Here is a 14,652-nt window from a genome sequence, read left to right on the forward strand (position 1 = left end):
GCAGACACAGACCAGGCCCATGGGCCTGCCCCCACCCCCACCCCCACCTCGACCTCCTGGGGCCTCAGGATGCCCAGACAGTTTCTGTTCTGACAGCAGCATGTTTACTTCGCCAGGTTTGAGATAGCACCTTTCCTCCAGCCCCACCCACAGGCCCCTGGAGGAGCTACCTCCTTGGGAGAAGCACGCAGCCCTTCCAGGCCTCCCGTCACATGTCCATCTGATCTTGTAAACCACACCCTCACTTCCACAAGGCCCACACAAGAGCTGGGAGTGGGAGGGAGCCCTTGAGGATGGGCAAGGCCCACTCCACTAGGGAGGGCACCCGGCCCACCCACAGGGGACCAGAGGTGCTGTGCAGGGACATGCTTCCTGGCACATGGCTTACCAGGATGACAGTGGCACTGGGCCTTTAGAGAAAACATGTGCTGTGTGCTCATTGAGGTGGCCCTACCGTGCAGTCCTGAAGCGGCAGCAGTGGAGGCTGCTTCCCAGCCAGCTTGTGTCAGGACATGGGGCCCTGGGCTTCTATTGGGCTGGCTTCTGCCAGGCCCTGCTGGGGTGCTGCCTTTGCTGGCAGGCCCTGACTGGCTGCTGGCCTGTCTCAAGGGCCCATCTCCACACTCACTCTGGGAGACCTCTAAGGCTGACCTAAGGTCTCCTTGGTGACCACACAGCTGTTACTCGCTACTGGTCACACCTGACACCACATCAGCGGGTGGGGGTCCTCCAGTAGGAATGCCCTTGAGCTGGGTCATGGGCCAGATGCCAGCACAGTCCCTTGGTGCGGTAATGACCATCCTGAGCTGGCAGAGTGGACTTTCTGGGGGCAGGCCCACAGCAGCAGCAGACGAGGTGTCCTCACCCCTCAGACCCCCATGTCCAGGGGCCCGAGATGGCCACAGCCTTTGGCAACAATAGCAAATTCTGGTCATCATCATCATTTATTTAGTTTTTACAAATTCTACAGAGAAGGACCTGGGCTGGCATGGCCTGCCCACTCCCATAAAAGGCGGGGACCAAGGGCTCGTGGAAGGGACTCTGACTGGGACTCACTTTGACACACGAGAAAAGGGCTGGGTTTCTGCCAGAGCTTCCAGTGGGGAGGGTGGGGCGGGTGGAGGCTAAGTGTAACTCGACTGGAGAGAGAGGTCAGGTCCCTGGCCACCATCTTTCTACCTTACAGAGAGCTCAAGGGCACAGCTGAGCTTGGCTCTTGGTCATCAGGGCACACGTACTCCGTTCCTCTGCTGCTTCCAGAGAAGCCCCACAGGCTCCGCACAGCGTGCATTGCAAGCCAGTTCTTAGTGGTGGTGGTTTGGAGTTGACTTTTCTCCATCTGTGTGAAGTGTGCTGCCGGCAGGCAGGTCCACCCTCCTGGGGGGCTCTCAGTTCAACAGCAGTGTCCACCTTCCTTCCACGGAGGGCTCAGGCTCACTCTGCGGGCCGCCCCTGGCTCTCTTCACTTTCTTGGCCACTTTCTGTTCAGCTTGCCAGCCTCTCCAGGGACCGGAGGGCAAGAGACATCCTCCTTTCTTATCCTTCGAGGGCACCAGGACCACACCAGAACCTAGGCCCCAGCCCTCGACTCTCTGCGTGCAGGGCTGCGCCCACCAGTCCAGGTTCTAAGCCCGACTGCTGACAGTTCATAGAAAGTGTGGGGTTGGGGCCTGAACCCGCCCACCTTCCTGGGGGTGGAGGGGGGGGAAGTAGCCTGAGAAGCCACGCAGAGAAAGAGCAGCCCCTACTGGTGGGAGCTGGCACCACCACTGTGGCTCCAGGAGGTCCCCAATCACAAAAGGAAGGAATGTGGAGTGGACCGCAGGCAGCTCGGAAAGTGCCCACAGGGCCTGCGCACCCAACGGCCCTGCCCCAGGCGACGGCAGACCCTAGGCGGTGGCGGTGGGAAAGCACAGAGGGCAGGGTGCCTGGAGGGGCAGGAACCTCGGAGTCCAGAGACACAAAGCTACAGCCACAAACACAGGGCGAAGAATTTGGTTTCAACATCGAGAGGGACGCTTCCTACGTTGCCACGACGACGTCACCCACGGGATCGCCCACAGGTGCAGTACATAGGGGGTGGGGGGCCAAGTGGGTCCTGTGCAAACGGCCTGCCAAGAGGGAGCTGGGGAGGGGTTGTCCCGCGGGCCCAGGCGGGGCGCTGGCTGGTACCAGTGCTCAGCACGCAAGTGGCGCCACCGTAGGGCTGGAGCGGGACCCACGATAGGGACACACATGAACATCACCCCATACATGCTATTAAAAAGGGAAAGAGTTGGAGGAAGAAGACCGTAGCGGAACTGCTTAAAATACTGCATGCTACGCACGACACGAGCCAGGGGCCGGCGGGCAGACGGGCTCCGGGCTCTCATGGGGGGCCGCACCCCACGGCCCACCAGGCCCGCCCTGCAGTCAGTGTTCTGGGGGCAGCCGTGCAGCACGCTTAGTTAAAGCCGTCGGTGTGGTAGCTGGGGTGCGAGTCGGCCGTCAGCTGGGTAGTCTCCGTGGCGGACGCGGGCTGGACCACGATGGGCGTGTCTGCAGCCTCTGCAAAGTAAGCAGCCGGTCAGTGCCCAGGCGGGGGCCTCAGCGCCAGGCTGGCCCCCGCGGCCCCGGGCCCGGGCGGGACGGTGTCCGGCGGGCGCTCGCGCAGCACTCTGCCTGGCAGCCTTGGCCCTCCCGCGCCACCCACGCCCCGCTGGCCCCTGTGGGCCCTCTCTCCCTCGCTCGCTGGGCTGCGCGCCGCCTGGGCGGGGACCGCTCGGCCAGTCCGCGTTTACCTCCGCCATCCACGCCCTCGCCAGCCGCCACCACAAACACGCCCGCACAGGCTCAGTGCCCTCCTGTTTGACGAGACAGGGGACGCACTCAGGGCTCCTTCCGGCGCCCCTTGCCCTCGCACCGCAGGCGGGCGCACTCACCCCTCTCGTCTGACTGCAGCTGCGCCTCCAGGTCCTCTGGGGACACGTAGACTTCGGTGTCGTCGCCCTCCGGCGGCCGGGGCTTGCACTTGCCACAGCAGCAGTTGAAGCAGCAGCACAGGCAGCAGCAGCAGTAGCAGCAGGTGAGGAGGCCGCAGAAGACGAAGAGCGCCTGTGGGGGCCAGGGGTTTGCGGACGCTCCTGCTGGGCACCGCCCCCCCCCCAAGGGCTTCCGGGACGTCCCGACAGCGGTGTGAAGGGCCAGGGATAGGCTCAGATTGCCAGCTAATGTCCCAGTACAGTCTTCTGGAGACACAGGTGACAGTCGCAGAGGCCCTGGGCCTCCTAGGTAACAGACCCTTGGGACACCGAGTGTCATGATGGCCATCAGACATCAGGTGCCCTCTCGAAGGGCTAGCCCCCCCCACCTCATCCCCAGGCCCAGCCCTGTCTTTCTAGGACCTCGCTCACCCACAGGTAAGGCAGTGCCCCTTACCTTGGCCCACCAGCTGGACAGCACAAAGTAGGTGTTCACGTTCTCCTCGCCAAACTGCTCAGCCACGTAGAGGCCCAGGGAGCCGTACTTGTCGTAGATGTTCCTCTTCGTGGCGTCTGTGAGGATGGCGTGCGCGTTGTTGATCTCCTTGAACTTGTCTGCAGCCTCTGGGTTGTCAGGGTTCTTGTCGGGGTGATACTTCAAGGCGAGTTTCCTGAAAACCAAAACCAGCTCCCCGTTTGAAACCTGGGCTGGTGTTTTTGCCCACAGTAGGTCAGGCTTAACCTGTGACTGGCTGCCGGTCTCGGACTGCTCCCAGACTTTGTGCAGAAAGCTGAGCCAGAAGAAGCCATGCCCCCTAACAGCCCGTGGTCTTGTGCTCTGGGAGTCCTGGCTGCCCCAGGAGCTGCCTGGGAATTTCCTGTAGACCAAGGCCTACCAACTATGACCCCTACGTGCATCTGAGTCCCTACACAGTGGTGAGGATGACACTCAAGTTTGCTCAGTGAACTTCCCAGGGTGCACCAGGGGATAGAAGACCCTGGACTAAATGACCACGAGAAACCAATGGTCAGTTGTCAACCTCCTGCACATCCTGTCCTGACGAAGCGGAGCCTCCAGTCTGTCCTGGGTGCTGCTTTCAGGGCCCACCATTGCAGACCACTTCTTTATAGAATGCTTCTCCAGGGAGGGTGCTGGGACAGCTATTGTCACACAAAGACTAAAATGTAACCATTTGCAGCTATCCAAAAGACACTACCAATGGCGATGGGCAGTCTACACAGGAGCAGAAGGAGATGGTCTCATCTTTCCCCTGCAGAGCAGGCTGGGGGGAACTGCCAATCATGCAACTAGCAGCCCTGTGTTCAGTCCACCACTCACTCACCGATAGGACTTCTTAATGTCGTCTGAGGTCGCGTTCTTGTCCAGCCCCAGCACGTGGTACAGCGACTCCCCAGAGGTGGAGAGAGCACGCTGCCTCTGGTCAGCCATGGTAGGCTAGTCTACAAGGCAAAAGTGTGGACATCAAACAGTATAGACCAAAACGCAGAGGGAGTGCGGAGCTGGTGGGCTTTCAGGCACCTCAGTGTGTGGGGGGCGGGGAGACAAGCGCCCTCCTGGGGCAAGGTCTCTGCATGGCCCCAGAGTGCTCTACCACTGCCACTCGGTGGCTGTGAGTGACAAAAGCCCCAGTGTGATCCACAGAGCAGCCATGGCCTAGGTCTAAATATAATCACATTAGTAACTCAGTGTTAGTGGATAAAGGCTCTAGTGAAAAGATGGCGAGAAGCAGGTAAGCTAGTGCCTACAAGGAGCACACTCTGAAGACATGACTTCCAAACACAGGAAGCAAAAATGGACAGAACTCTGTCCAAAGACAGAGAAAGACTTAGCATATAGTTAGGCTTGTGTCAACTAGGCTGGGCCAGGATTGTCAGTGGCTTGACAACTAACATGCAGCAACCCCATCAGTTGTAAGAAGATGAGGGTTGGATCCTCACACGGGTCAGTTGAAAGGTAGTTTTTTTCAGGGGTGTGATCTGCTTTCAGTATGATTGGACAAGCTTGCTTGCTTTTTGCTAGATCTGGATCCTGCATCTGGCTTAATGACTTATTATTATTATTTTGGTTTGGTTTTGGCATGGGCCAGTGGCCTGCCATATTGCCTGCCAGTCCTGGGAGTCATCAAGAAGCCTGCCATCTGACCTGCTGACTTTGGGTTCATTTGTCTCTGCAGCCACAGCTATCATCTTCCTGCCGATCTGGCGTTCATGATCTCCTGCACCTGTGGGAGGGAGCCAGAAGCCTCCGGACTAACATCTGACCCAGGGGCTTGGGAAATGTGCCCAAACTTCGACTTACCCGCTTCTACAACTACGTGACCACTTTCTTGAATATATATATGTATGTATGTATATGTATATGCATGTATGTCACTGGTTTTACTTCTCTTGAGAACCCAGCCTAAGACAACTCCTCTTTGAGACTGACAAAATAGTAAAAATCTGAAATATTCCATCAAAACATTGATGAGTTGAGCAGTGCTATCAACCACCATGGCCTAATTGATATTTTCAGAATGTTAACCAACTGCAAAATGTACATTTCCTTTCAAGTGCATATTGTACATTTACCAAGACATGTCAACGAGTTAGGTCTTGTCTTCATAACTTAAAGGGGTTGAGATCATATACAACATGTTCTCTGACCTTAACAGAATTAAAATAGAAATTTAAGAGACATGTAGAAAAACTTCAAGTATTAGATAATAAATTGAATACTTCGAAAGAACATGAAGACCAAAGAAGAACTCAGATAGGGGATTGAAAAATATTTTGAATTGAATTATAATATAACACATTAAAATTTGTGGAATGTGGCCAAAACCAATGCTTATAACAGATGAGAGGTCTAACATTCAGACCTCAAGTTCACATGAAGGAGGTAGAAAAGCAAACACAATGTCCATACAACTCACTGCCACAGAGTCTATTCCAAGTCATGTCAACCATGCACGTGCGTGCGTGCGTACGTGTGCACACATTTACATGGAGTAAATTAACAAAGAGCAGAAATCAGTTAACTAGAAAACAGATGAATAGAGAAATTGAATAAAGCCAAAAATTGATTTAAAAATTGTGATAAACAAGTCAGAGTGGAAAAGAAACACAAAAAGTTCAAGTCACCCACTCCAGCAATGAGAAGACCCCTCCTACAGGCATGAAACAAATACGAAGACAACATTATCAACAATCCCATCAAAATACTGGAAAAGTTGGATCAATTCGATAACCACCTCAAAAAATAAAACTTACCAAAATTGACACCAGAAGAAGAGAAAATTTGAATATTTCTGTTAAGAAAATGGAATTTATAATTGAACAAAAAGCAAACAAAAAACCTCTTGTCACAAAGAAAATTCCAAGGTCAGATGGTTTTTCTAGGACACATTACAGGAAGAAATGACATCAATTTTAAGCAAAAACTTTCAAAACAGGAGAGAAGTCTTATCAACTCATTTTTGAGGCCAATGTAATGCTGACATCAAAATATGACAACAGCCCCAAACCCTCATGAACAGAGACGCAAAGTCTCCAGTAAACTATTAGCAAATCAGATCCGGAATAAACAAAAAGTTATAAATGCTACGATCAATTAGAAGTTATACCAGGAATGGGTTATTTTAATATTTCTACATAAATCAATATATTCCACTACATTCGCAGAATAAAGATGGACCAAATGATCGTTTCAATGGATACAACTGACAAAATTCAACTTTTTTTTTTTTAAGCCCAGCAAATTAGGAATGAAGGGAACTCCCTTGGTTGGATAAAGGACACTTATGAAATGGACCGAAAGAAAACGTGAACCAAGAACTGCATGCCCAACCACACAGTCCCTCCAAGGGAAAGCGACATGCAGACATCCCCAGCAAAACCCAGAGCCCACCACGAGGGGCCTGAGCTACAGAAAAGCTAGTCCTTCACGCTGCAGCAAGAGGACACGAACGCAAATTCATGAAACAAAACAAGGAAATATAAAAGTGAGTCAATGTAGCAGTCAGTATCCATGTACCTTTTGTTTAGAACTTCTCTTTTTACCTCTCTGCCTTAACCTGTGTAAAACAATCATGTCATAGCAGATTTCGGATACTACCACAGCTGTTTCTTCCCCTTTGCGTGTGCCCACGAGCAATGAAGACCCTGAAAGCTCTGCTCCGTCCATGACAGGAAGCACCTCTTCTCAGCGCTGTTTCTGAGTGCTGTTTCTGAGGAGATCATCTTGTGGAACAGCACCAGACAGTGTTCTACTAACGGAAAAGCAAGCGGTTCAAACCCACTGGCCGCCCCTTGGGAGAATGGTGAGGCTCAGTCTGCTTCCGTAAAGATTTCCTCTCAGACACCCTACACCAGATGATTATGCGTCAGAAAGGACAATAGGGCAGTTAAGTGGTTTTGTTTGGAATCCCTCAGAGGTACCTTCTCCCTTCTTCCTACTCTGTCAGTCTGGAGGGACTAAGGAGGGCGCCCCTGCTGTGTCTGGAACCTCAGTGGCATAGCTTCTAGCATCACAGCCACGGATGATTGACATGGCTCTTCCAGCCAGTCTCTGGAACGCCCACCAAGTGATCTTTTCCTGATGGGGGAAGATGCGGAAAAGATTCAGCCGTGAGCACTTGTTAACAGGTTGCACGGAGTGCTGCACTATCAAATGAGCCCTCTCAGAAGCCGGATTGGGGACCTCACCACCAGCAAGACACACGAGTGGAGCCTGAAATCCCCGTGCAGTGAGCTTTCATGAACCAGAAGACAGCTGTGACATCAGAGGGGTGGCAGGGGAAGAGCAGCAGCAACAACCAGGTACCAAAGCATGCGATAAGGTGGTGGACTTGCTTGTTCACAGAACAGGTAGAGCTGAGTGCTTCTGGGCAGGGGACTGGCAGGTGGAGAGGGGTACCTACAGGCACCTGATTAGAGGAGATGGAGTCAAGTGCTTTCAGGCTGAGGCTTACTTGCCTACTTGAGTGGGTGCCTCTGGGCACTTAATTGGAGGAACTGGGTTCACTAACTCACGGAGATGGCGCAGAGTGCCCTTGGGCTGAGGCTTACAGAAGAGTGGCGTGCCCTGGGCAATTGCTAGCAGCCCAGCAAGAACTTAGTAACCTGTCCGGCTGAACAACTGTAACCTGAGCATTCTCCCGGCTTCCTAACACTGGAGAGCATCCGTAAACCCTTTCATGATGAAGAGTGTGAGTTCTGTGTGGCCACTGCAGTGAAATATCAAACTCGGCAGCTGAAAGAGCAGGCGTGCTGTGTGTGACAGATCACTATCCAGTCACCTTCCCATAGCCGCTGAAGGTTTCTGCCAAAATGGTTTGCTACTCACTTGACCCAGAAAAAAAAAAAACCCATGGACTCACGCACATCACGAAATTAAAATCATTAGGTCCATTTTAAGATCACCCGTGAAAATGCCCAGGCCATCCAGGGTCTGCACATAAAAAGGGCACCAAGTATCTGAAAGCTGTCTCTGCAGGCACTGTGTGCCCTTCCACCGTGACTTTCTGTGGTTGAGTGGGTAGGTGCACCTTGGTCAAGCAGTGGGGTTGGACACGGGGTCAGCAGTCAAAAAGAGGGCTGAATCCTTGCTGAGCATGCTTGAAACTGCCGAGAGCAATGCCAAACTTAGGGTGCAGGTGTGAGTTCTCTGGTCCTTGGGCACATCCATGCAGGTGAACACAGCCCCAAATGCACCACCCAAGCTCCCCTGCCCCGCTGAGGTGAGCTTCACTGAAAAGGAACCAATTGTTCCCAAACCAGTGGAGGAGGCTGCACAGGAGGAAAAGATGGCCCAGAAGAAACTGAAGAGGCAGAAACTTATAGCCCAGGAGTAAATTTACTAAGAAAAGTAAAAAAAACAAACAAAACACTACCATCCCAGTATGACTAATTAACAAGACAAATGTGGTATTGAAACTATTAATATTCATTCAAATGAGAATATTGTAAATTAAAATATGGACTGGACATCTCCAGGGCAACAACTAAGAAGATAACTTCAAAATGCAGCAAAGTAAATAGGGGGATCAGAGTGCAAATTCACTGCCATCAAGCCATCGCTGATGCAGAGTGACTGCCAGCCAGGGCTGCGTGGGAGCCGACAGCTTCGTCCTTCTCCCACAGAGCAACCTTGGCGCTAGCAGCCCAAGGCAGAGCGCACTGTGCACCAGAGGGTGACACAAAAAAGGAGGCAGTAGCGGAAGAGCTGAGGGACAAAACAGATGTAGGACATACAGAAAATAGAATAGATAGCATACTGCAGGAGCAAAGACATAAATAAGAAATCCTCAAAAAGGTTTCAATTTGAATTGAAGTCACAATCAGAGGCAGTGAGTTACTGATTGTGGTTCCTCCAGCCAAAGGTTCTAACTCCTACCGTCGTGTGACCCTTTCCTGCCCAGGTCTGGTTCGAAGGTTGGGAGATACTGAGGGGCTCCACCCGAGAGTGGCTGCCGACGGGCTTTTCTGGCGTGCCATCCTGTGGGGCATCGAATGAGCCCTCTGAGAGGCATGAGGAAGGATCTCCTGGCCGGTGAGAGCCAGGAGTGCAGTGCATCTTCTGGACTGGAGTTCCCTGCACAGCGAACCCCATGTTAAGAGTTCCAAGTTTTCACAACTAACCCTGTTAATGACCAACCACAATTCTATATTGGATAGAATCACATAATCTATCAGCATCTTCCCCTACCGTCTCTTACTCAGACCCAGCAGGAAAAAGATGTTTGATGGTAGTTACAAAGACTTGGACCCAAAGATCCATATTAAATATTCCACCTCAGTGCCTTCTTCATCTGACATTTCCCCCGATTGTTTGCATGCACTGTCGTTTCCCAACCTTTCACCTTGAATTACATCTTTGAATTGAAAGTGACTCAATTAAGAGCAGCATATCCTTACACACACTCTCACACACACAATTTAACCACCTCACCCATCTCTTCTTTGTAAATGTAGTGGGTCGTCTGTTCACATTGAGCGTAAGGACTGAGAGGGGAGGAGGGAGCCCTGGGTGCAGTGCTCACAAGCACATCAAGTCAGCAGTCCCAGCCCACCAGGCACTCTGGGGAAACAGCTTTCTGCTCTCCTACAGAGGTGCAGCCTGGGAAACCCAAGGGCCAGTTCTACCTTGCCCTAAAGCAGCGGTTCTCAATCTGGGGGCTGTGACCCCCTTTGGGGCTCGATGGACCCTTTCACAGGAGCTGCCTGATTCATAACAGTAGCAAAATGACAGTTAAGAAGTAGCAATGAAAATCATGTTAAGGTTGGGAGGGGGGGCACCAGCACATGAGGAACTGTATGAAAGGATTGTGGCATTAGGAAGGCTGAGAACCACTGCCCTAGAGGGTCACTGTGAGCTGGAATTGACACAATGGCAGTAAGTTTGCACTGATAAGGGAAGACCTTGTTGTTAGGTGCTAGCTAGTCAGTTTGGCTCACAGGAACCTTATCTCCAGCAAAGCAAACCACTTCCCAGCTCGTTCCATTTTCTGTGTTAGAGCCCGCTTTGCAGCCACGGTGTCAGTCTGTCTCACTGAGGGTCTGCCTCTCTTTCTGACCTTCAACTTTTCCAAGTGTGATGTCCTTCTCTAGGGACTGGTCCCCCCTTATAAAATGTCCAGAGCATGTCAGACAGTCTCTCTCTCCTCTCTCCTAAGGAGCATCCTGGCTGTACTTCCTCTAGGTCTGAAGGGGCCAAGGAAGGGGATGGGGCAGCAGCAGCTGAACCAGATCCAAGAGCTAGAGGCATGAGCTTCCGAGCTCACGGAATGAGTAAAGCTGAGTGCCTTTGGGCAAGGGGCTTGCTTACAGAGCAGGTGCCTCTAGGACTGAACTGGGGAGCTAAGTTTACTAACCTATGGTCTAGAGTTAAGCACCTTCAGCTCAGTCTCATGGTGGGGCAGATGCCCTTTGGGCACTTATTAGCAGTCCCAAACAGCTGTGTAACATTGCCAAGCAGGGCAAAGGCAAAGAAGCCATGTGGCTGGGTAGTCAAGTCCCCAAAAGGAGCATGCCTGCAGGCACAGCTGAGAAGAGGCTGTCCTGACCACCAAAAACCCTGTATCCTGAATATTGCTGAGGCCAACTTGTAGCCTGTTGACTTTTTTTTAAGCAAGCATTTAGGTTATTTTTAGGTAAAGAAAAACAGACTTTTCCAAGGGCGACAAACTGTTGGCTTCTTTTTTTCTTTTTAACTCACAATGATAAGATCTGTGAGTTCTGTATTGCCACCTCAATGAATAATCAAACCCAGCTGGGCAGTGGAGTGTGGTGGGAGGAATCAGTAAGATGGCTGGAGGCATGTCAGACCTCGTCCTCACAGGAATCAGCCTGGGCAGCTGTGGCTGATGCTGGCGGCTTTCCTTCCCTTTGTGAAGCTAGAAGAAAGGCATTACAAAATGATAAAAAGAATTCACGAAGAAGATATACACTGATGAAAAATACAACTTTCCTCTGGTTCCTGAATGCTTCCTCCACCTCCACCCCCCATCATGGCCCCAATTCTACCTTGCAAGTCTGGCTAGACCAGAGGATGTACACTGGTACAGATAGGAACTGGAAACAGGGAATCCAGGGTGGATGATCCCTTCAGGACCAGTGGTGTAAGTGGCGATACTGGGAGGGTAGAGGGAGGGTGGGTTGGAAAGGGGGAACCTATTACAAGGATCTACATGTGACTTCCTCCCTGGGGGACGGACAACAGAAAAGTGGGTGAAGGGAGACGTCGGACAGGGCAAGATATGACAAAATAATAATTTATAAATTATCAAGGGTTCATGAGGGAGGGGGGAGGAAGGGGGAAAATGAGCTGATGCCAGGGGCTTAAGTGGAGAGCAAATGTTTTGAGAACAATGAGGGCAATGAATGTACAAACGTGCTTTACACAATTAATGTATGTATGGATTGTGATGAGTTGTATGAGTCCCTAATAAAATGATTAAAAAGAAAAAAAAAGATATACCAATGATATTAGGTCACAAAACAAGTCCCAATAAACTTTATAGACTGAAATCATACTAATATCATCTTTGAACACTATCTAGTGAATTGGATTCAATAAAGGAGGAAAACACAATTCACGGTTAAACAACATACTCTTAACCAACCAATGGGTAAAAAAGAAATATGAAAAATAGTGACATACTTTGAGATGAAGGCAAATGGGGCACAAAACACCAATATCCCATGCGATGCAAGCACAGCAGAGTTCAAGGCACAGCGGTAGAGACCCAGCCAATGGTCACACCGCCCCTGTCTCAAGAACCACTCAGCCCAGAGTGAGCAATATGGCTGATCCCACTAGGAGACACACCATCCTTTGATGGCCCAGGGCCCTAAGGGGGACAACACTGGAGACTCAGGGCCTGGACTGGCCCAGACTGACCCTGTGATACTGAGGCAAACCACTAAAAGCGTGCGACACAGCAACCGTTGGAGCACAGAAGGGAGACCCCGAGGGAGTACAAAGGACAGACTCTGGGGTCAAAGCATGGTACCCCATTGGACCTGACTGAAGGACACGCCTAGAGATAAAAAATCAGACCTTGATCTATTTACAGGTTTTTCTTTCTTTAAAAAATTTTTTTCTTTTAATTTATTCTTCTATGGGTAATTGGTTTCCCTTTTTATTGTCATAGCTGTGTTCTAACTCATTGCCTATCTTGTTGCAATGACTTGATTTTTGGTGCATATTATAGTGTCTATAGATCTATCTAGATAAGATGGACTAGATGAATAGTCTGGAGGAGAAAACAACGGGACCAATGGTTCTGGGGGGACATGGGAGAGGGGGAGGAGGGGGAAAAGAGGTGGTGCTGACCAACCCAGGGTCAGGGGAGCAATAAGTGATCCAAAATCAGTAGCAAGGAGGGTGTGAGAGGCCTGGTAGGGATTCAGCAAGGGCAAGGTAACCTAGAGAAATTACTGAAACCCAAATGAAGGCTGAGCATGATAGTGGGACAAGAGGAAAGTAAAAGGAAATAGAGGAAAGAACTAGGTGACAAAGGGTATTTATATAGGTCCGAAGACTGGAATGTACATATGTAAATATATTTATATGAGTGTAGGGAAACAGATCTATGTGCATATATTTATAGGTTTAGTACTAAGGCAGCAGATGGACATTGGGCCTCCAACCAAGCATTTACTCAATGCAAGAACACTTTGTCCTATTAAATTGGCATTCTAGGATGCACACCTTCCCGACACGATTGCTTAAGAAAAATGTGTGCATAAGCAAATGTGGTGAAGAAAGCTGATGGTGCTCGGCTATCAAAAGATATAGCGTCTGGGGTCTTAAAGGCTTGAAGATAAACAAGAGGCCATCTAGCTGAGAAGTATCAAATCCCACAGGGACCAGTTATCAGACATCAAAGAACTAAAAATCATATCAATGGGTGCCCACTGCCCTGATACGATCAATGAAGACAAACGTGTGCATAAGCAAATGTGGTGAAGACAGCTGATGGTGCCCAGCTATCAAAAGATATAGTGTTTGGGGTCTTAAAGGCTCAAAGATAAACAAGTGGCCATCTAGCTCAGAAGCAACAAAGCCCACATGGAAGAAACAACCAGCCTCTGTGACCACAAGCTGTCGAAGGGATCAGGTATCAAGCATCAAGGAACAAAAAATCCTATCATTGAAAATGTGGGTGAGTGCAGAGTGGAAACTCAAAACCCAATGGTAGCCAACCGGACACCCCTTACTGAAGGGTTGTGGGGAGGAGATGAACCAGGCAGGGTGGCAATGATGAAACATATAACTTTCCTCTAGTTCTTAAATACTTCGTCCCCCGCTCTATCATGATCCCAATTCTACCTTACAAATCTGACTAGACTAGAGGATGTACATAGGCACAGACAGCAACTGGAAACACAGGGAATCCAGGACAGATGACTCCTTCAGGACTAGTGGTGAGAGTGGCACTGCCTGGAGGGTGGAGGGAATGTGGGGTAGAAAGGGGGAACTGATGACAAGAATCTACATATAGCCTCCTCCCTGGGGGAGGGACAGCAGAGAAGAAGGCAGGGGGGTGAGAGACATCGGACAGTGTAACATATGACAAAATAATAATTTATGAATGATGAAGGGTTCATGAGGTAGGGGGCCTGCACCACTGGACCGCCAGCCAGCAGAAGAGGGACACAATGGCAGGGAGGATGGCAAACCAGACCAAGCCAGCTAAGCGGAGAAGGCCCAAAGGACTGCAACCAAGAAGGAGTGCGGTGTTTTAGACCCAAACTGGAGGATAATGGTCTCAGTTTTACTTTTTTTTTAAATCATTTTATTGGGGGCTCATACAACTCTTATTACTAGCCATACATCCATCCACTGTATCAAGCGCATATGTACATTTGTTGCCGTCATCATTCTCAACACATTTGCCTTCTACTTGAGCCCTTAATATCAGCTGCTTGTTTCCCCTTCCCTCCCCACTCCCTGCTACCTCTACTTATTTCATTTTAATAAATCACTTTATTGGGGGCTCTTACAGTTCTTAAAACAATCCACACTTCAATTGTTTCAAGCACATTTGTACATGTTGCCATCATTTTCAAAATATTTTCTATTTGAACCCTTGGTATCAGCTCCTCTTCTTCCCCCTACCCCGGGCCCCTGATAAATTATAAATAATTATTATTTTCATATCTTACACTGTCTCCCTTCACCCAC

General features: G+C 50.3%; 1 protein-coding gene across 2 annotated transcripts in view; it reads right to left on the minus strand.

Moving 5' to 3' along the window:
• Nucleotides 1–925: 925 nt before the first annotated feature.
• The window catches only part of DNAJC5 (DnaJ heat shock protein family (Hsp40) member C5), a 46,137-nt gene continuing 32,410 nt past the window's right edge, over nucleotides 926–14,652 (minus strand). Inside the window, exons 2-6 of one of the 2 annotated variants that reach the window (XR_012779100.1) lie at nucleotides 4,304–4,421; nucleotides 3,418–3,631; nucleotides 2,922–3,093; nucleotides 2,781–2,843; nucleotides 926–2,547 (exon numbers count right to left, since the gene is read on the minus strand). Coding sequence is in view for 1 of the 2 variants with exons in the window: in XM_075528285.1 (XP_075384400.1) it covers nucleotides 2,444–2,547; nucleotides 2,922–3,093; nucleotides 3,418–3,631; nucleotides 4,304–4,410 (597 nt within the window). In the remaining variant the exon portion in view is untranslated. The remainder of the gene's footprint in view (nucleotides 2,548–2,780; nucleotides 2,844–2,921; nucleotides 3,094–3,417; nucleotides 3,632–4,303; nucleotides 4,422–14,652) is intronic. The other variant, XM_075528285.1, reaches the window with a different exon arrangement.

This window comes from Tenrec ecaudatus, chromosome 12 (genome assembly GCF_050624435.1).
Source record: "Tenrec ecaudatus isolate mTenEca1 chromosome 12, mTenEca1.hap1, whole genome shotgun sequence".
NCBI classification, from domain to species: domain Eukaryota; kingdom Metazoa; phylum Chordata; class Mammalia; order Afrosoricida; family Tenrecidae; genus Tenrec; species Tenrec ecaudatus.